This window comes from Crocuta crocuta, unplaced genomic scaffold (assembly GCF_008692635.1).
Source record: "Crocuta crocuta isolate KB4526 unplaced genomic scaffold, BGI_CrCroc_1.0 scaffold424, whole genome shotgun sequence".
NCBI lineage: Eukaryota > Metazoa > Chordata > Mammalia > Carnivora > Hyaenidae > Crocuta > Crocuta crocuta.
The window spans coordinates 804,248-827,675 of NW_027530977.1; the positions used below are offsets into that span (position 1 = coordinate 804,248).

The 23,428-nt window shown below is 35.6% G+C and overlaps 1 protein-coding gene across 1 annotated transcript in view; it reads left to right on the plus strand.

Annotated features, from left to right (window-relative positions):
• Positions 1-23,428, plus strand: part of PCLO (piccolo presynaptic cytomatrix protein) — a 420,227-nt gene that overhangs the window by 253,301 nt on the left and 143,498 nt on the right. The window contains exon 9 of the mRNA XM_077770160.1: positions 19,792-21,979. Coding sequence (XP_077626286.1) covers positions 19,792-21,979 — 2,188 coding nt within the window. The remainder of the gene's footprint in view (positions 1-19,791; positions 21,980-23,428) is intronic.

Sequence of the window (23,428 nt, forward strand, 5' to 3'; positions counted from 1 at the left end):
CCTGTCTCCCGCACACGTTACTTGCTTGCTCTGATGAAGCAAGTTGCCAGGTCGTGAGCTGCTCTGCAGAAGCTACCTTGGGAAGCGGCAAAGGGGGCTGAGAAGGAATGGACACCCCCAGGCCAACAGCTCTCTAGTAAATGCCAGCATCCCTCCTGATGCGGAAGTAGGTTTTCCCCTAGTCTGGATCTTCAGTCTTACCAGAGCCTCACCTTGCAACCTGATTGCAGGCCTCTGAGAACACTGGACTGAGTGCAAGACACAGCTAAGCCACGACCTACAGAATATGTTTGGTAACAAGCGTTGTTTCTAAGCCACTAAATCTTGAAAGGATTTGTTATGCAGAAATAGATTGCTGCTCTGTTATCTGAAATGCTTTATTTAGAGCATGACTCTGGAGCCAGACTGCTTCAGTTCAAAATTCATTTCCTCAATTCACATACTGTCTGCCACCTTCCAGCAGTGTGAACTTGAGGAAGTTGATTAACTTCACTGTGACTAAATTCCCTCACTTATAACCTGGTGATAATAATAGTATATACCTTATAAGATCACTGTAGGCTGAAGTGAGTTAATAAAAGTGAAACCCTAGGAACAAAGTCCGAAATTCTTGTATCCTATGTACTAAGAGTGTCCCTTAGTGATAGTAATCCCTTAGTGATTAATATCCCTTAGTGACCCTACAACCATTCAGGTTTCAAGGGCGCTTTTTTTTTTTTTAACCACTGAAACAGCTCTTCACTTGTTTTTCTACTTTTATCCTCATTCTTACTGTATTCATTTTGCACAGCAGCCAGAGAGAGCTTTTCATATGTACATTTCACTGGGCCGGTTATTTCTATGCAGTAAGTTTTTCATTGAAGTTAGGTTGTATTTAGAAACTATCAGTGTGGCTCACAGGGACCTGACCACTTTCTAGACTCACCTCAGGACATCTTCTCCCTTGCCTCTGTACTCCAAACCAGTTTAGTTTAATGAATATCCTGCTTTCTCACCTGACTCTGGACCTGTATATGTGCGATACCTTCTCTGATAGCCCACATTTCATAAGGGATAGCACATTTATAATTAATAATTTACATATAATGTTTGTATTTCTCTCTCATGTGAGAGGGGCCATGTGGCTCATGTTCATGACTGTTTTCCCAATGTCAAAAGCAATGCTTGAATAATACAGTAGTAGTTCCTCAACAGATATTAGCAGAATGAATGGTGTTCTGGACTAATGGAAGGACTTGGCTTCAGAAGTAAAAATGTAAGGAAAGATACAGGTAAGTGTTAGAAATAATGTAGAACTGGCAAAGCCTTTAAATTCCTTTAAATTCTATGAAAGAGAGGTACACAGCAATAATTTTAGCAAGTGCTGTTCATTAAAATTGAAACCTTACGTTATAAAATATATGCTGTCTGTGAAAGATAACTTTTTTATATAACAAAATATGGCTTGTTAGAATTTGTCATATAAATATATACAAATATATGCATATATACACATATAACAAGTATAAAAAGGAAGCAGAGAGTTTTTTAAAAACAGCATTTTGTAGGTAAAAAACAGTACTCTTTAAACTGCTGTATCCAGTGCTCTTACCTTGACCTTATTTTTATACCTTCTCTGTCACCTCCCAAATTGTTCTTCTTTCTTTCCCTTTTAGACGTGGAGTTTTTCTACTTCTGCCCTTTTGTCTTTAACCATGCCTTCTGTTTTTCTTCTCTCCTGACTCTACTCCATACAGTTTTGATTTTTGCTGTCTTCTCTTCCAGCCTAAGAACCATAAGTCTTTCTCATGGGAACACCACAAAAAATTTGCATAATAATTGTACTACAGACCCCCTTATGTTGAAACTCTGTCAGTAAGATTGTAACAAGAGCCACAAGACTTATAGAACATCCTTAGACTTAAAGTATCACGACCTAGAGAGCACATCACCTAGTAACTATGGTTTCATAAATGTGTTATCTTAGTATAGTTGGGAAACAAATAGACTGGAAGTCTGAGGCCAAGGATATAGTTTTGTAGGTAAGAAATTATCTACGATAGCAACCAGAATTCATGCATTTGACTTTAAGCTCTTTATACTATTTGTAATAGTGAAATTCTGTCAATACTGTCTCCTAATAAATACATATTATGGTGTCGTTTCTGTACTTAGGTTCCCCTTGCTTACATAATGAAGTCTAAACTTGGCATGGCTTTCAAAGCCCTACATGGTCTGATACAGCACTCACTAGCTTCACCTCCAGATGCTGTTTTCTCTGTCCACATATATATGCTTCAGCATGATGCACTAGGCTTTGTAAGTCCTGGGACATACATGCAACCATTTTTTATACCCTTTACATGGGTTCTGCTCCCAAGAGATTGCTCCTCTGTAGACCTTATTTTCCTTCTTAGCATTTGAAACTACTCCACAAGTTGTCTCCTCAGATACCTCTAGAGAGAGAATCATGAGATAAAAACTCCTCCCTCTGCCCTCTCTAAGACCTACATAATAATCTTTCATTATAAAATTTATCGTATCCAATCACAGCATGTGGTGAAATGTCTCTCTTCTTTTGTCAGCTCTAAAAGCTACTTGAAGACAGAAATGAAATCAGGATCTTGATGTTACCATGACCTATCATAGAACGTGGCACATAACAGAATTAGTAAAAAATATTTATTGGATAGATGGACAGGGGGCCAAAAAATAGAAGTCGCCAATTCCAAACATAAAATGTATACATTTAATGTTAGACTCCTCCAAAATGACTCCTGCTCATGTCATAAAATAATAGTAATTTCTTGAACATATTTTCTAGAAATTTAGGAAATACATATACTGTTTAGAAAACGAAGATTGACATTTTGAAAAATTAGATGAGTGTTAAGTTTCATGAAATTTGAAAATGAATTTTGGATTGATAATTTAGTTTGCTTACTTTTCACTTTATAATGATTTGCTTCTCCCAAACTTTAAATGTACTGTTTGTTGATTTATCATATATGAGTGCATTATTTCAATACGTATTTGTCTTCTGTGCTAATGTAGAAACCTGCATTGTAGATTATTTCAATTTTTAAAATATTCTGAGTGTTAATGAGTGTTAAATAAATTGCATTGACTTAATCTTGAGCATTGACATTAAGCAAGCATGTAGGTAAGTCTCAGCTCCGCCATTTATTAGTGGTGCCAGTTGGGCCAAGTTATATAATATCTTTCAATATAGAAATATCTGAAACTGGAAATTAATATAGTTTCTCTATAAGAAAGATGTGTCTGAAATATAATTATATATCAAGCTCTTAATAATGCTCACTCCATAGTAAGTTTTGATATGGTTTTGACTCTTAATGTTTTAGTTATTACTGTTGAAACACTTATGTTATCCCTAACTGAAGCATATTGTTTACATAAATGTTTTGTCCATTTACTCTTCTCCCTTGTATGTCTTCAGTCATTTCTTCTTCCCTCCTCCTAACCCTCACACAATATCTTGCTTCAATTTTTTTCTCCCTAAAGAAAACTCTGCCTCAGAACCACCTCCAAACTACTACCTATGCCCTTCTTGGTCACCAGGCTGTGACGAGTCCATCCACCCTCACTGCTTTACTTTCTCTTGGACCATTTATTTTTAACCTAGTGTAAGTGATTACAGGACCTGGCTTTTACAGTATCACCAATGACTTTTTAATTGATAAATCAAAGGATGTGTCTATATCTGCCTCTTTATAACACCTGTATAATATATTGCAGACAACCAGTTATATCTTGATTCTACCACCTGTGCTTCCTATATCTTTCGATTGCCATATTTCAGAATCATCTCACTTTTGTTTCTATGCCCGTGTCTAGAATATTCTTTTTACATGTACCAGTTGACTTTATTATATCATTTGCTACTAATTTCATATTATCTTTTATTATTTTTCATTTTCCAGGGGGTTTCTTACATACTTTTCCTAGTTGTCACGCATTTTAAATATGGGAACACTTTAGAAAACTAAATAATACGCTATCTACTTCCAAAAGAATGTATCCATTTAATAGATAAATTAGTTAACAAAGATAGTGTTCTTTTATTCAAACATTTACTTAAATATAGTGAATGTTTATTGTCTTGCTAATCATAATACCTATGATGTATATTAAAAGAGAAATTGGAAACCCATATATGCTTGTCATTGATACTCTTCTAAATGATAAATGTCATCATTTAAAAAAAAATTAGTTCCCCTGGCCTTTCTCCACTTACCCATAAAGAAATAATATAATGCTGACTGAAATAATCATCCCATTTATATTAAGACTTTTTATATAACACATATGAAAACATATATACATACATAAATTTCAGTTGTGAACAGATTTTACAGTTGTTTAGAGTTGAAAACTAAATTTAGATCCCCCCCTCCCTGTCCCTGTTTTAATGTGTAAAGCACATGAACTATGGCATCATGTTAGCCATACCTTCTCATTTTTTGGACTTTGTATATTCTAGTCGCAAATATAGTATGCACTTGAAGCTAGATGTAAGATACTTATGATTTAATATGTTGAAAGGATATGTTAGTGTAAAGGATGCAGTATAAATCTGCATTGATGAAATATTAATTAGAGTATATAAAACTGCAGTGCATTTTGGGAGACTATGATGAAAAGAAGGAATACACAAGATGGGTATATGAGTTTTTACTAGATTTTCAAAATCCAGGCGAAACGATTTGAATGACATATCGTTAGGGGACTTTACAGGGAAAAAAAGGATTCACACACTGAATATAGTCTCTCAGATTTAGCTTGGAAAACTGTTTTCAATTGTACCTTTATGAAATGATGAAACTCTAGACAGACATAGCCTAAAAATGTAAAAAGCAGGGTACATAGGCAGAGTATTCTAGAAAAGAATGAGTGACTCTTAATGACAGAGTAATAATAAACAAATTGATAAAAAGAATACTAGTTTTCCTGTAGAAGAGAAAGGTTTAGGGGCGCCTGGGTGGCTTAGTCGGTTAAGCATCCGACTTTCGCTTAGGTCATGATCTCGCGGTTCGTGGGTTCGAGCCCCGCGTCGGGCTCTGTGCTGACTACCAGCTCGGAGCCTGGAGCCTGTTTCAGTCTGTGACTCCCTCTCTCTCTGACCCTCCCCTGCTCACGCTGTCTCTCTCTCTCCTATAAATAAATAAAAAAATATTAAAAAAAAAAGAAGAGAAAGGTTTATCCACTTCAACCATACCCTTATGATGTAAGTATTGAAAATGATAGATGAAATACCTCAAAAGCAATATACAGTCAGTCCTAACTTTCTCATGGTCCTAAATCTGCCATTTGACTATAATAAGTTTCAGATAAAATGTTCACTAAAACATTCTAAGTAAAACACTCTTCTGAGGAGAGTTGTGACAGAATGTGATTATTTCTCTTGAACTCTATGTAGTCTGTGGTGGTTGAATAAAGCAGTTGCCAGTTTGAAAAAAAGAAAAAGCCCTACATATTACGGCCACTATACTGAACTATATGGAAGGACAAAGTATACTTTGTCCCATTGACTGCAATACAGCCATCTCACTTAATGTTAGGAAAGAAAAAAAAAAAGAGGAATGAAGGGAGGGAGAGAAGGTGAGAGGGAAAATACATATACATACAAACACACAAAAATGTGTTCACCCCAAAAAACTTTTAAGAGGGTTTTGACAAATACTCTAGACAGATTTTAGGGAAGAAAAGAACTGAATCTCTTTGGGACACTGCAGAAAATATAAGGCTGTAAGTGCTGCACAGACTGACATCTCTAATGCTTCTGTCCAGTGAGGTAGAAACTAGTTTTCTGCTTGGCTGCTCAGCCCAAGAGCAATGACTTTCAGCAAGAAGACAAAACAAAGTGGGACAAGAGGTACATTAAGGAGAAGCTTAGAGATGTCTCATGAAATATTGAGTGCCATTTTCACAATATAATTGGAGGACAGTTTTGTACTCCTAGGTTGAGAAATGCCTTGTAAGTGCATGAGTTTAAATATGTTCTGCTACTGTTGTTTTTACCCTCCTGTTAATTGAGTCTTGTAGTGGGGTTTTTCCCTTCTTTCTTCTTAGTGAATTATTACAACAATTAGGAGAAAACTACTTTTTAAAGACAATTCCAATTACATTTACAAATGGTAAATTCTCTCTCCTGGCAGTCGAGATTCAACTCTTCACGGCTAAGCATGTCTATAACTTTTCCATAATTCACTGACCCACAGAGGTGATGATACTGCCTCTTTAGAGTTTTGATTCATGGAAGTAGTTGTTAAACTAACCTACGGTACTCTAACTGAAGAAATAGGATGGCTTCATTTTGTGTGTCCCATGCCTTGTGCCCTGTCACAGTGCCTAATGGATTTTAAATGTTTTATCACTTTTTAAAGTATTTTTCCATTAGTGGTATAATTTATTATTTTATCTTTCACAAGTTATTCTTTTGTTAGCTTTTATTTTTCTTGTGTATCTTCAAGTAGTAGAAATTTTTGAGCCCTTGCACTAAACGTTTTATATATTTTAGCTTTGTATGGGGTTGGGGGTGGAATGGAGGGATAAATATTATGCCTATTTAGAGAATACGTTATTAATGAAACAATCCATAGGACTGATAAAATAAATGAATATAAACAATCCATAGGACAAGAATACTGAATCTTTTATATTCATTTATTTTGTCTCATAACTGGAAACTGTTGATACTGGGGGAGGGGAGGCCTCTTAAAGAAATTGATATTTTCATTGACCTTTCAGAGAGTGAAACTCTGCTTCGAGGCAATTTACAAGGATGTGTAAACTCGTATTTCCCAACTTGCAGCCTTATGTTTCCTTAATCATCATCCTCTACCCTAACTTTGCAAACTTAAAGGAGTACACTAACTTGTCCTCACATATTTTTAAAAAGCTGTTTTGTTTTCGTGAGGAAAAAACTTAGACATCCCCTATACCCTCCTAATGCTTCGAAGGCATGGATCTTTATAGATAACATTTATACCCTAAGAAGAATGAATGATCAGGTACAGGCAGAAGCAAGTATGGTCAGAGAGCTGTATAGTTTAAGTATTAGACAAAGACTTACCCTTAAATTCAAAGTATATCCAGGCCTGGAGCACCTGGGTGGCTCAGTCATTTAAGCATCCGACTTTGGCTCTGGTCATGATCTCACAGTTCCTGAGTTCGAGCCCTGCGTTGGGCTCTGTGCTTGGACAGCTCAGAGGCTGGAGTTTTCTTTGGATTCTGTGTCTCCGTTCTCTCTCTGCCTCTCCCCCATTCACACCTTGTCTCTCTCTCTCAAAAATAACTAAACATTATTTTTTTTAATTTAAAAAATGCAAAGTACATCCAGGCATGGAAGAAAAGAGTTCAAATAGGATGGCACAAATGACCCTGAGAGCAGTTTGGTAATCTCGATTTCTATAGATTCTACTAACAATTAAAGATCAGGTACCACCTCTTACTCATGATTACAATCTCAGTACTTAGTACAGTGCACAATATGGGATTGTCTCTTTTTCCAAAAAATATGCTCAACTTTTTTTTTTTTTAGTGTNTAAGGCTCAAACTCAGGAACTGTGAGATCATGACCTGAGCCAAAGTTGGACGCTTAACTGACTGAGTCACCCAGGCACCTGCTCAGTGTTCTTTGTTTTCTTTTCTTTCTTTTTTTTTTAATATTCACCAAGCTGTTAGAAAGGTGTTTTTGTTTTTTGTTGTTACTGTTCCTTTTTTTGTAAGACGGCACGAACTTCCTGGTTTTAAAATTGAGCTTAGCTACCCAATTCATCTCCCTTAGTGATTTATACTAAATAATTGTCCTGTTCTCTTCAAGTTATAGTATCTTTTTAAATTACACCATTGATTGTTCTTTTGTACTTAAAGTAACATCAACTTTTATAAAAGCACTACCATTGCATGATTTTTCAGACAGCCTGACAATTCCTTACACTCTGATTTTTCCCTAGTTATAACAGTTGCGGAAAATTTCCAAAGTTTCTCACAGGATAGAAAGATTAATTTTTGCACTGATTTGACTAAATCTCATAATTGTAGGAACCTGTTTTTCCCCTCTCTGTTTAATAATATTTTTAAAACCTTGTTTATTGTCTTTTGAATATTAGTTCTTATTAATCCATAGGTAAGATTATTTTATCTAATAAAGGGATTAATTTTAAGAACATAAAATTTATAAGAGTGCAAAATGATACATTTCTGTGCTTATTGATTTACTCCAATTGCTACCACAGCCTCGAATGTCTCTTTTTTTTTCACTCTTTATCCCATATTTTGTTATATTCAAGGAACCATTCGAATCCCTGTTCCTCTAAGCAGCTTGCCTTTTCTGTTCAGTCTAAGGCATGATGGTGTACAAATAATATCATTGTCTTCATCAGTTGATATGTTAAATAACAAGAGATCACTGATCTCTTCCTGAGGCATCCTTTTGGGTATCCTCTTCCATCGATGCTTTTTTTTCAACCTATAACTGTTTTCTCCTCCCTCACTCTAAGATATTTGACAGTGCCTAGCGACATTTTTGATTCACATGAGTGGGGGAGGATGTGTTCATGGTATCTAGTGGGTAGAGGCCAGAGTTGCCACTACACCCAAGCAATGCACAAACCCACCCCACACCACCCCGACATAAAGTCATCTGATCAAAATTGTCTTTAGTGCCAAGGTTCAGATATACTGATTGATTACTTGCATTGATGCTGGACCACAGTCTACACGTGATCTGACAAAATTATTTGCCCAGTTTCTTTTCTTAATTTTCTGAAATATTTATTTTTGAGAGAGAGACAGAGTGTGAGCAGGGGAGGGGCAGAGAGAGAGGGAGACACGAAATCCAAAGCAGGTTCCACGCTCTGAGCTGTCTGCACAGAACCTGGTGTGGGACTCGAACTCAGGAGCTGTGATATCATGACCTGAGCTAAAGTAAAACATTCAATTGACTGAGCCACCCAGGCTCCCCTGCATGACTGGCCCAAAACCATGTTGGTGACTGTGTCATGGGACATTGTTAAATGCTGTGCTGAAGCCCTGAGAGATTGTATCTATCATTCCTGTGTTATCTATGTGGACTGCCACGTTATCATTGAAGGAAATTAAATTGGGTTGTCACAATTTTGTGTTTGACAAAGCCATACTGATTGCCACCCAGTACACTGCATTGCACATCATCGCCAGTGGTGGCACATTTACAGTGTGATGGTTTTCCTGGTATTTCACACAATATGGGAGTTAATTTGACCAGTAGGCAATAACCAGGGTTGCCTTTTCCATCTGTCATAACAGAAAATGGATGATTGGAGATTTTAACATTGATACAGCTTTCAAGATGTTAATATATATACTATATATTACATATTATATAAATATATATTTTTTGCTCTTCCATTTTTCCTCTTTCTGTTTCCAAAAAACACTCACTGGATGTGTTTTCATCTCACATAATCTATGGCGTGCCTCTAAAAATGTACATTCCCTCCACATACATACTATTTTCCTACTTAAGTCCCATCCATTCCTCAATGAGAGCCAGGCTTTCTATTAATATCTTAATCCATCTTAAAGGAAGCCCGTTTTAGTCTGGGTCCCAGTATATTTTGTTCATATGCTCTTCTAATTTACTTGCTAACTTGTTGTATAGATGATCTTTTAAGAGGTTAAGCTTTCTCTAGAAACTTATATTTATCTGTATTAAAATAACTTATTTATCAGTAAATCTGTGCGGAAGTATCCTGTTTGGAAGTGAATCCATATCAACATTATCTAAAAGTAAAGGGCCTTCGTAAGAACTTTCCTGCTTAACTTAAAGAACAAGTTTAAAAATCTAAGGTACTATCATGATGAACACTGATTTTCAATTTTCTCTATTTATGAAAGAAAGATATGTTACTATGTCTCTTTAGTGGTTCAGTGGTTTAGAAGTGTATCTCTGATATTGGCATCAAGAGCTATTTAGCATAAAACAAATAGTTTCTTTATACAGCACCCTAAAAGATATTCGTGATTTACAAGTTCTTCGAGAATAGCGTTTAATTAAGTTTATCTCATGCCTCTTACTTCTGTGCCTTTGGTGTCTAGAACAATGCGTTTTAGAAGGAGACTTAGCAACTCCTGAAATAAATTAGTAAGTTGAATTTTGCCATTTTTACTGTATATAGCAATTAATGAATAATTTTGGTCTAGCATCTATTTTTAGTTTGTTCAGCTCTTTGAAAAAGTAGATTTCCTTCTTTTCTCACCTTTAGATTGAGTTTAGATAATTTTGACAAGCAGATAATGTGCATGCATATATTTAAAGTCTTTGGGATAGTGTTTCCATATACCTTACCTATCATTATTTTTATTAATAACCCTGACACCTCTGAACAAGAAAATATTCCTTTCCTTTGCTATATAAGATGCATGTTACAAATGGACTCCCCTGAGAAGAATGTTGTTTAAAATAACTTTGGACTGGGGCACCTGGGTGGCTCAGTGTCCAACTTCGGCTTAGGGCATGATCTTACGGTTGGTGAGCTCGAGCCCCGTGTCAGGCTCTGTGCTGACAGCTAGCTCAGAGCCTGGAGCCTGCTTCATATTCTGTATCTCCCTCTCTCTCTCTGACCCTCCCCTGCTCTCTCTCTCTCTCGCTCTCTCTCTCTCTCTCAGAAATAAATAAAACATAAAAATTTTTAAAATAACTTTGGACAGAAAAACTTATCCTGGAGTTTATTTGCTTGCTATCACAGTCACCACCTAGGTCTTGCGATTGAAATTAACTCTTCTTCCAGTCCCCCTTCAGCCTCTGTCCATTCTGTTGTGAGGACTTCCTGTTCCTTTATCTTGCTTCACTCTATGCACCAGCTATTTTTAAATATTTTAAATTTATATATGAGTATGATATTTTTTTTTAGATTAAGTGTACCAGATCCATCCTAAAAACAGCTTTTGCCAAGCTAGTCATCAAGGTACATCTTATTAAATACCAGACTTTTCCAGATTTTTGTCATCATCTCTAATCATGGCCTCCAACTACATCATCTTTAATCATGATAAGTTTTCTTTTGTACATCTCATGGTATTTTTTTCTAAGCAGTTATCATTTTGTTTTGATTCTCTGTTTTGGGATTCTGTACTCTTATTTTACAATACATTGATTGGGTTAGAACTAAATAACCAGCTTAGAAGTTATTTATGGTCTTCAAAGGAAGTTGTTTTGTTTTGTTTTTTAATTTTAAGTTACCCAGACATTATTTCAAATTCTCTCTTATATTTCCATCTCCCCTCAGGGATAATTACTAATCTAGACTCTTTGCTTGTTTTAACTCATTTATTCCTTAGGCAAACTAATAATATAAGAATAAATACTAACCTCCTTTTACATATAGGAAAACTGAGGTCCAGGGAGTTTAGGCAATGGGCTAAGGATCTCACTGCTAGTGAAACAATAAAACTGGGATTGAAACTGAGTGGCTGGCCTGAGAGACTTAATCTTTTAATCACTGTGTTATATTTCCTTTTATTTGGAAGGAATATGGCTGAGACCATGACAAGTCTTCAACCTTGTGACTATTTTTATAGTCATAGTAAAAACTATTTTGTTACCAAGCAGAGAACAGCAGGGCTATTTAGATTTGTGGAGACTAAGTGTCAGCTAGGCTAACTTAATAAGTATCCACCTTCTTCCAACCAGCTTTGTCTCTCATTTCCATGACTTACATCTGTGGCACACAAAATATTAATAAACAAAAGTCATGGATCATTAAATATTTGCAATCCTGTAGGATAATTAGAAATCCCCAATACCTGGGATGCTTCTTTAGCCTATGACTTTATTTAAAAGAAAAGAAAAAAAAAGGAAAAGAAAAGAGAAAAATTTGACTTTGAATAAAGCCTATTCTCTCAAGTAAGAATTATAAATGTAATTTAGGAAAAAATTACATGTATGAGCAGTGAATAATGAGAACTAATATGGTTCCTCATAGTTTTATTTTTCCTAAGATTATGTACATACTCTCATTCTATTCAGTGAATTCTGAGGATTTCGGTTCTTGATTCCAAAACTTTAAAAATAATTTCAAGGTTTTATGTTACCCTTTTATTTCTTCTTTCTTTCCTTAACTGAAATATGTGCACCCATTTCATAACCAAGGTTATGAGTATCTCTTTTTTTCTTTAAAAAAAAATGTTTTATTTGTTTTTGAAAGACCGCAAGTGGAGGAGAAGCGGGGGGAGGGGGGAAGATGGTCCAAAGCAGGCTCTGCTGACAGCACAAAGCCTAATGTGGGACTCGAACTCATGAGCTGTGAGATCATGACCTAAGCCAAAGTTGGACATTCAACCGACTGAGCCACCTAAGTGCCCCTATGTGTATTTCTGACATTTAAAATATTTGGGTGCAAATTCACAACAAAGAAATCTTGTTAGTTGGAGAAATATGGTAGAGTGATTCTAAAATTGTAGCTTGTTCTCATCATAAAGCAATATCAAGGAATATGGGGGATTGGAGCCCCAAAAGCAACTATTTGGCACATAATTTATTCTCTCTCATTTTCAATTATTTTCATTTGTTTAATACTAACAAATCATAGGGTTGTTATGAAGATGAAATGAGACAACTGTGTAAAATATTTGTTCCATTTTGTTATAGGCATCTATTAATTTAAATAAAGGGAGCAAAACAGTTATAATGCAAAGCAGATCAAAACACCAAGGAAGTGAATTTGGAATAAAAAGACAATGAAAGCATAGACTCAGGATCATAGACAAATAAGATCTAATTAAGTATATAATTCTCATGTACTTCCTCTTAGTTTTCTGCTCTCAATATTTGATAACTGGGAAAAGGAGAGAATTAATGTTGTTGGATTATTAGTAAGGAAATGAAAAAAAAGTGTTTTGTAAAGAATATGCCACTAGAAGTGAAAAGACTTGAGATATAGTTGTGACTAGGCTATTAAATGTTTGGGTAACTTTGTTTACATCAGTTTATTTTTTGTTTGTTTCAAGTTTTTGTTACATTTTAGTTAGTTAACATACAGTGTTATATTAGTTTCAACAGTAAAATTTAGTGAATCATCACTAACATATAACACCCAGTGTGTATCACAGCAAGTGGCCTCCTTATATCCATCACCCTTTCAGCCCATCCCCACCAACCTCCCATCCAGCAACCTTCAGCCTGTTCTCTATAGTTAAGAGTTTGTTTTATGGTTTGCTTCTTGCTTCTCCCCCCCCCCACATGTCCATCTGTTTAGTTTCTTAAATTTTATATATGAGTGAAATCATATGGTATTTGTCTTTCTCTGACTGACATATTTTGCTTAACATAATACACTCTACCTTCATCCATCCATGTCGTTGCAAATGGCAAGATTTCATTCTTTTCTCATGATTAATACTCTATTGTATGTATATGTATATATGTATATATATATGTATGTATATATATGTATACATATATGTATGTGTATATGTGTGTGTGTGTATGTATATATATATATATATGTATATATATATATATATATACACCACAACTTCCTCATGCATTCATCATTCAATGGACATTGGGCTCCTTCCATAATTTGACTGTTGTTGATAATGCTGCTATATATATCAGGATGCATGTGTGCCTTCAAATCAGTATTTTTTTATCCTTGGGGTAAATACCTAATAGTGCAATTGATGAATCATAGGGTAGTTCTGTTTTTAGTTTTTTGAGGAATTTCCATACTGTTCTCCAGAGTGGCTGCACCAGTTTGCATTCCCACAAACAGTCCAAGAGAGTTCCCCTTTTTCTGCATCCTTGCCAATATCTGTTGTTTCCTGAGTTGTTCATTTTAGCCATTCTGACAGGTGACGTGGTATTCACTGAGGTTTTGATTTTTATTTCCCTAATGATGAGTGATGTTGAGCACCTTTTCATGTGTATGTTATCCATCTGGATGTCTTCTTTGGAAAAATGTCTTCTGCCCATTCTTTTACTGGATTATTTGCTTTTGGAGTTTTGAGTTTTAGAATATTTTATGGATTTTGGATACTAAACCTTTCTCACATGTGTTATTTGCAAATATCTTCTCCCATTCCATTGGTTGCCTTTTGGTTTTGTTGACTGTTCCCTTTGCTGTGCAGAAGGTTTTTATCTTGACGACATCCCAGTAGTTCATTTTTGCTTTTGTTTGCCTTGCCCCTGGTGACATACCTAGTAAGAACTTTCTATGGCAGATGTCAAAGAGGTTGATGCCTGTGTTCTCCTCTAGGACTTTGATGGTTTCCTGTCTCACCTTTAAGTCTTTCATCCTTTTTATATTAATTTTGTGTATGGTGTAAAAAAGTAGTCTAGTTTTATTCTTCTCCATGTGGCTGTCCAGTTTTTCCAACACCATTTATTAAAGAAACTGTCTTTTTTACCATTGAATATTCCTTCCTGCTTTGTTGAAGATTAGTTGACCAAATAGTTATTGGTTCATTTCTGGGATTCCTATTCCGTTCCATTGATTTCTGTGTCTGTTTTAGTGCCAGTACCATGCCAACTTGATCATTATGGCTTGCAATATAACTTGAAGTCTGGACTTGTGATGATTGCAGCTTTGCTTTTCTTTTTTCAAGATTACTTTGGCTATTCAAGAGGTCTTTTCTGGTTCCATACAAATTTTAGAATTGTTTGTTCTAGTTCTGTGTAAAATACAGGTGGTATTTTGATAGGCATTGCATTAAATATATAAATATGTACATTTGCCTTGGATAGTATAGATATTTTAACAATATTCATTTTCCCAATCCACAAGCATGGAATGTTTTTCCATTTCTTTGTGTCTCACTTTCTTTCATAAGTGTTCTATAGTTTTCAGAGTACCTATCTTTTACCTCTTTGGGTAGATTTATTCCTAGGTATCTTATGGGGTTGGGTGCAATGATAAATGGGATTGATTTCTTGATTTCTCTTTCTGCTGCTTCATTATTGTTATATAGAAATGCAGCAGACTTCTGTACATTGATTTTGTATCCTGTGACTTTACTGAATTTGTGTACCAGCTCTAGCAGGTTTTTGGTGGTCTTTACAGTTTTCTACATAGAGTATCATGTCTTTTGTGAATAGTGAAAACTTAACTTCTTCCTTGCCATTTTGGATGCGTTTTGCTTCTTTTTGTTTTCTGATTGCTCGGATTAGGAATTCCAGTACTATATGTTAAAAGACAATGGTCAAAGTGAACATCCCCGTCTTATTCCTGATCATAGAGAGAAAACTCCCAATCTTTTCCTGTTGAGGATGATATTAGCTGTGGGTCTTTTGCATATGGTCTTTATGATGTTGAGGTATGTTCCCTTTATCCATACTTTACTGAGGGTTTTTATCGAGAAAGGATACTGTACTTTTTCATATGCTTTTTCTACATCTATTTAGAGGATCATAGGTTCTTATCCTTTCTTTTATTAATGTACTGTATCATATTGATTGATTTGTGAATATTGAACTATGCTTGCATCCCATGAATAAGTCCCACTTGACCGTGATGAATGATTCTTTTAATGTTATGTTGGATTCAATTTGCTAGTATTTTGTTGAGAATTTTTGCATCCTTATTCATTAGTGATGTTCTGTAATTCTCTTTTTTTTTTGTGCATTCTTTGTCTGGTTTTGGAATGAAGATAAAGCTGGCCTCATAGAATGAGTTTGGAGGTTTTCCTTCCATTTTTCTTTTTTGGAACAGTTTGGGAAGAATAGGTAGTAACTCTTAATTAATATTTGGTAGAATTCCCCTGGGAAGCCATCTGGCCCCAGAATTTTCTTTGTCTGGTGATTTTTGATTACTGATTCAATTTCTTTACCAGTTATGGGTCTATTCAAAATATCTATTCATCTCCTCATTGATAGTTTATATGTTTCTAGGAACTTATCCATTTCTTCTAGATTGCCCAATTTGTTGGCATGTAATTTTTCATAATATTCTTTTAAAATTGTTTGTATTTCTGTGGTGTTGACTATAATCTCACCTCTCTCATTTATGATTTTATTTTTTTGATCCTTTCACTTACCATTTTGAATAAGTTTGGCTAAGGATTTATCAGTTTTATTAATTCTTTCAAAGAACCAGCTCCTGGTTTGATTGATCTATTCTACTGGGGTTTTTTTGTTTGTTTGTTTGTTTGTTTCTATATCATTTATTTCTGCTTTAATCTTTATTATTTCCCTTCTTCTGGCTTTAGACTTCATTTGTTGTTCTTTTTCTACGCCATTAGGTGAAAGATTAAGCTGGGTATTTGAGATTTTTCTTCTTTTGTCTTTATACATTTTTTTAATGTTTATTTATTTTTGAGAGAGAAAAAGAGACAGAGCACAGGTGGGGAAGGGGCAGAGAGAGAGGGAGACACAGAATCTGAAGCAGGCTCCAGGCTTTGAGCTGTCAGCACAGAGTCTGACATGGGGCTCAAACTCACGGACCGCAAGATCATGACCTCAGCTGAAGTCGTATTCTCAAATGACTGAGTCACCTAGGTGTCCTGAGATCTTACTTGCTCCTTGACATAGACCTATATTCCTGTATACTTCCCTTTTAGTACCGCTTTTGCTGTATCCCAAATGTTTTGGACCATCATGTTTTCATTTTCATTTGTTTCCAAGTATTTTTTTTATTTTTTAAAAGTGTTTATTTATTTTTGAGAGAGAGAGAGAGAAAGAGAAAGAGAACAAGTGGGGGAGGGGCAAAGAGGGAGACACAGAATCCAAAGCAGGCTCCAGGCTCTGAGCCCAATCCAGGGCTCGAACCCACGAACCATGGGATCATGACCTGATCCAAAGTCAGATGCTCAACCGACAGCCACCAAGGCACTGCTCCATGTATTTTTTTTTAAGTTTCTTCTTTAATTTTCTGGTTAACCAGGTCATTTTTTAGTAGCATGTTCTTTAACCTCCATTTATTTGTGGTCTTTCCAAATTTTTTTCTTGTGGTTGACTTCAAGTTTCATAGCATTATGGTTGGAAAATATGCATGGTATGATCTTATTCTTTTTGTACACATTGAGGCCTGATTCGTGACCTAACATGTGATCTATTCTGAAGAATGTCCCATGTGTACTTGAAAAGAATGTGTATTCTGCTGCTTTAGGATGGAATATTCTGAATATGCCCCTTAAGTCCATCTGATCCAGTGTGTCATTGAAAGCCATAGTTTCCTTGTTGCTCTTCTGCTTGGATGATCTGTGCATTGGTTTAAGTGGAGTGCTAAAGCCCCTACTATTGCTGCATTATTATTAATGAGTTCCTTTACATTTGTTATTAATTGTTTTCTATATTTTGGTGCTTTAGGTTGGGGGATGAATATTTACAATTGTTAGATCTTCTTGGTGGATAGATATAGTGCCCTTCTTCATCTCTTATTACAGTCTTTGTTTTAAAAATTAGATTGTCTGATATAAATATGACTACTCTGGGTTTCTTTTGATATCCATTAGCATGATAAATAGCTCTCCATCCCTTCACTTTCAACTGCAAATATTTTTAGATCTAAAATGTGTCTCTTGTAGGCAGCATATGGATGGTTCTGTTTTTGTTTTTTGTTTTTTTAATCCATTCTGATATCCTGTGTCTTTTGATTGGAGCATTTAGTCCTTTTATATTCAGAGTAATTATTGATAGATATGTAATATTTAGTGCCATTTTATTACTTGATTTGTTGTTGTTTCTGAAGATTTTTCTTTGTTCCTTTCTAGCCTTTGTCACTTTTGGTCTTTCCTTCCCACTCAAAGAGTCCCCTTTAATATTTCTTGTAGAGCTGGTTTAATGATCATGAACTCCTTTTGTTTTTGTTTGTCTGAGAAACTCTTGATCTGCCCTCCTATTCTGTATGATAGCCTTGCTACATAGAGTATTCTTGGCTGCACATTTTTCCAATTCAGCACATTGAATATATCATGCCACTCCCTTCTTCCTTGCCAAGTTTCTGTGGAGAGATCTCCTGCTAACCTTATTTATCTTGCATTCTGAGTTAGGGACTTCTTTTATTTTGCTGCTTTAGGATTTTTTCTTTATCTCTATATTTGGGAAATTTAACTACTGTAAGTCTTGGTGTTGTCTAACTTTTGTTGTTTTTGGTTGCAGTTTTCTGTGCCTTCTTGATTTCTGTGCCTTCTCTTTTCTTCCCCATATTAAGCAAGTTTTCAGCTATAATTTCCTTAAATAAACCTTTTTACCCCCTTTTTCTTTCTCTTCATCTTCTGAGACTCCTATGATGCATGCATCATTATACTTTATGGAGTCACTGAGTTCTCTGGGTCTATATTTGTGATCTAATGTTTTTCTTTCCCTCTTCTCAACTTCATTATTTTCCATAATTTGGACTCTTACATCACTTATTCATTCCTCTGTTTCTTGCATCCTAGTGGCTGTTATATCCAGTTGGTTTCAATTCTTGGCTACTGCACTTTTCATATTGGCCTAGCTTTTAGGTCTTTTAGCTCTGCATTAAGGGACTCCCTGGTGTCTTCTCTTCTTTTCTCAAGCCCACCTAGTATCCTAATGGCTGTTGCTTTAAATTCTGGGTCAGGCATATTATTTATATCAGTTTTGATTAGATCCCTAACCATGACCTTTCCTTGTTCTTTATTTTGGGATGAGTTCCTCTGTCTTATTACTTTGTCTAGGTCTCTGTCTTCTTGTCTTAGGAAATACTTTTTGTTTACATCAGTTTATTGGAAATGATGTGTCACATCTTTTGATTTTAAAATTGTATGATTCTCGGGGCGCCTGGGTGGCTTAGTCGGTTAAGCGTCCGACTTCAGCTCAGGTCATGATCTCATGGTTTGTGGGTTTGAGCCCCGCATCAGCCTCTGTGCTGCCTGCCAGCTCAGAGCCTGGAGCCTGTTTCAGATTCTGTGTCTCCCTCTCTCTCTCTGACCCACGCCTGCTCACACTGTCTCTCTCTATCTCTCAGAAATAAAACACTAAAAAATTAAAAAAATAAATAAAATTGTATGATTCTCAAGGCCAATGATCCTTATAATGAAAGTTTGTGATGAACCAAATGAAATGAAACATATCTGACAATTCTTCAGTGATACACCTTATCTTATTTTTTAAAAAGTTTCAGTAGGTTGTTTTTTTTTTATTGAAGTCAGTTTCTTTACTTCATATATAAGTTGCCGAAACATTAAGAATAGGCTAAAATTACTTAATAATAAAATGTAAAGAATATATAAGACACAGGTGGTCATGAAAATACTGAAATATTAAATAGAAAATTTGTTCAGATTTTATGAAATCTTTTTTGAAAAAAAGACATTGGAGATTTGAAGATTTTATTTCAAAACATTTCATGATGGGAATAGGAATGACAACCACTCTTGGTTGGTAAAGTGGTAATGAGAAGATAAATACACAATTGAACTTATCAGTGGTAAATGTACATCTTCAACAAACGTAATTTAAATTTTAGACAGATAACACAATACTCTAGGAATACATTTAACAAATAGTTTTATATATACTAACAGGATGAAAAATGGGTTTCTCGAGTTCTCTCAGGAGTCTAACTAAAATCTAAGTCTGCCTAGCAGTGAGTTCCATGCTTGATTTCAAAACTCTGCTAATGTTACAGAAGTTATAATAATGATTAACCATTTTACCAAGAAAGGAAAAATTGTTTTTCAGTTAATTGTATTTTTTATTAATACTGACATAATATGTAAAATTTTTGTGTTATGCTGTCATAGCTCAAACATATACAAAGTTATTTTTATCTAAAATGTAAATTATAAAACTTTTAAAATATTTTCCCTTTATAATAAAGTTTTGTTTTTGTTTAATCATAGACAAAAGGTTCTCAAACCATGACACCTTCTGGCTCCCAGAAAAAAGTGAAGAGAACTCTGCCAAACCCACCTCCCGAGGAGACCTCCACAGGCACTCAGTCAACCTACAGCTCAATGGGGACAGTTTCCAGGAGAAGGATGTGCAGAACCAATACAATGGCCCGGGCCAAGATTCTCCAGGATATAGACAGAGAGCTTGATCTTGTAGAAAGGGAATCTGCAAAGCTTAGAAAGAAACAAGCCGAACTTGATGAGGAAGAAAAGGAGATCGATGCCAAGTTACGGTACCTGGAAATGGGAATTAACAGGAGGAAAGAGGCATTATTAAAGGAAAGAGAAAAGAGAGAGCGTGCCTACCTCCAGGGAGTAGCTGAGGATCGGGATTACATGTCTGACAGTGAGGTAAGCAGCACTCGACCCACCAGAATAGAAAGTCAGCATGGCATAGAGCGACCAAGAACTGCTCCCCAAACTGAATTTAGCCAGTTTATACCACCGCAGACCCAAACAGAATCTCAACTAGTTCCTCCTACAAGTCCTTATACACAATACCAGTACTCTTCCCCTGCTCTTCCTACCCAGGCACCCACCCCATATACCCAACAGTCCCATTTTCAGCAACAGACTCTGTACCATCAGCAAGTTTCACCTTACCAGACTCAACCAACATTTCAAGCTGTGGCAACAATGTCCTTCACACCTCAAGCTCAACCTACACCAACCCCACAACCTTCTTACCAGTTACCGTCACAGATGATGGTGATACAACAAAAGCCACGGCAAACTACATTATATTTGGAGCCCAAGATAACTTCAAACTATGAGGTAATTCGCAACCAACCCCTGATGATAGCACCTGTTTCTACTGATAATACATATGCTGTTTCCCATCTTGGGAGTAAGTACAATAGCTTAGACTTGAGAATAGGCTTGGAGGAAAGAAGTAGTATGGCAAGCAGTCCAATATCAAGTATATCTGCAGATTCTTTCTATGCAGATATCGACCATCATACTCCACGAAATTATGTCCTAATTGATGACATTGGGGAGATTACCAAAGGAACAGCAGCATTAAGCACTGCATTTAGCCTTCATGAAAAGGATCTGTCAAAAACAGACCGTCTTCTTCGATCCACTGAAACTCGAAGGTCTCAAGAAGTGACGGATTTCCTAGCACCTTTACAGACTTCCTCCAGATTGCATAGTTATGTGAAAGCAGAGGAAGACCCCATGGAGGATCCTTATGAGTTAAAGCTTCTGAAACAACAGATTAAGCAAGAATTCCGTAGAGGAGCAGAGAGCTTAGATCACCTTGCTGGTCTTTCCCATTACTACCATGCGGATACTGGCTATAGACATTTTCCAAAATCTGAAAAGTACAGCATTAGTAGACTCACACTTGAAAAGCAAGCAGCAAAACAACTACCAGCAGCAATACTTTATCAAAAGCAGTCAAAGCATAAGAAATCACTAATTGATCCTAAAATGTCAAAATTTTCACCCATTCAAGAAAGTAGAGACCTTGAACCTGACTATTCAAGCTATATAACTTCCAGCACTTCATCTATTGGTGGCATTTCTTCCAGAGCAAGGCTTCTTCAAGATGATATCGCTTTTGGCCTCAGAAAAAATATTACGGACCAACAGAAATTTATGGGCTCATCTCTTGGCACAGGACTGGGCACATTAGGAAATACGCTACGTTCAGCTTTGCAGGATGAAGCAGACAAACCATACAGTAGTGGCAGCAGGTCCAGGCCTTCTTCCAGACCTTCGTCTGTCTATGGGCTTGATTTATCCATTAAAAGAGATTCTTCCAGCTCCTCCCTAAGACTGAAAGCTCAAGAGGCTGAAGCTCTAGATGTTTCCTTTAGTCATGCTTCATCTTCTGGCAGAACTAAGCCTACCAGTTTACCAATTAGCCAGAGTAGAGGAAGAATACCAATCGTGGCCCAGAATTCTGAAGAGGAAAGTCCACTCAGTCCTGTGGGCCAGCCAATGGGAATGGCCAGGGCTGCAGCTGGGCCCCTCCCACCAATATCTGCAGACACCAGGGATCAATTTGGGTCAAGTCATTCATTGCCTGAAGTTCAGCAACACATGAGAGAAGAATCACGAACTAGAGGCTATGACCGTGACATAGCGTTCATCATGGATGACTTCCAACATGCCATGTCAGACAGTGAAGGTAAATTGGGCCTCAAACTACCTTGTTACTCTCAAAACTCAAACTCTTATTTTTCTGCATGTTTAATTTTCCTGCTCCAAGGATGTATTCTACCTTTCTTAGTGCGTCTTTTGCATGTTTACTTCAATTTTATTTCTTGTAAATGGAAATTTGATCTTGTGTATAGATTTCCTAGCATGCTTTCCGTTATTTCTTTTTAGTTTATTATTTTAGTGTTGTTTCATGATTGTTTGCTTGATTCGTTTGGTGTCCACTTTTCCGAAACCATTATTAAGTAATTGTGTCAATAAAATATGGTCATCCCTTAATTCCATAGTCGGAAAGTTTTTCATTGTATGTTTCTTTTATTTTTTAAAAATGCATTTCTAAATACACTGGTCAGTTTCTTTCAGTTTGTAAAATTACTAAGATTTAGGACCATTAAGTACTATTTTGCTAGATTTTGTAATATTGAAAAGTATTTATGTTCTTCTTGTGATATTATTGTTTATTAATTCAGAGAATGTTCTCCTTTTGAGAATCTTTGGCTAAGGACCTGATAATAACATAATGTAAATTTTATAATTCTCCTTAAATAAAAGATTCATATTTTATTTCTCTCACTATGAATTTTGTAATTGACAAGTTTGTGCATTTTGCATTACATACTAGAAAACTTAGCAGGAAATATGATATTGACAATAAATAATCATAGCAGTATACAGGAAGCATTCTTTAGATTTAGGATAAAATATTTGTACACTACTTTTGTAACAAGGGAGGAGACTTACAGGAATACAAAGTGTCCTTTACATTGCCAAGAAGACTCATGACTTCTGGTTCTTTTTTTCTCCCTCCTCTATGGCTTACATTTGAACGTAGGTATGGTTTGAGTCTTGGAAGTAAAACATTTCTCATCAAATAAAAGCATTATTATTCATGTCTTTGAAGACTGTAGAGCACTAAGCTAACATGAACATCTTATATTTTAAACCTGAAATTTTCACCAAAGACTCACAGGAAAATATGTGTTCATGAAAAGAATTTTCTTTCTACTTCTGTATCTAGACACTGATAAGATTTTAGAAATTCAAATCTGGATTTGAATAAGATTAAGATAAATCACTGGATCTGAAAGTGGACAGACTCCTCTTAGTGATATTCCAACAGACTAGTTACTTTCTGGTTTATTTTCTTCCTTACAGGCTATTGGATTGACCATTTTTATTGATAATTATTCAATTAAATAAAGCACTCTCTTTGTATATTTTTTTATTTAGTCAATTGTTTGAATCTCTCTAGTTAAACAAGGGTTATGATATTATGTGAAAACAATTTCTTTCTCTACTTTTTTCACAAAACACATTTTACACACACTTTATGCATATAAAACAATTGCACAGAAGAATAAAAAAATCTTTAATAAACATATTGGTAAAATAACAAGATAAAACAAAAACTCCAACAGGT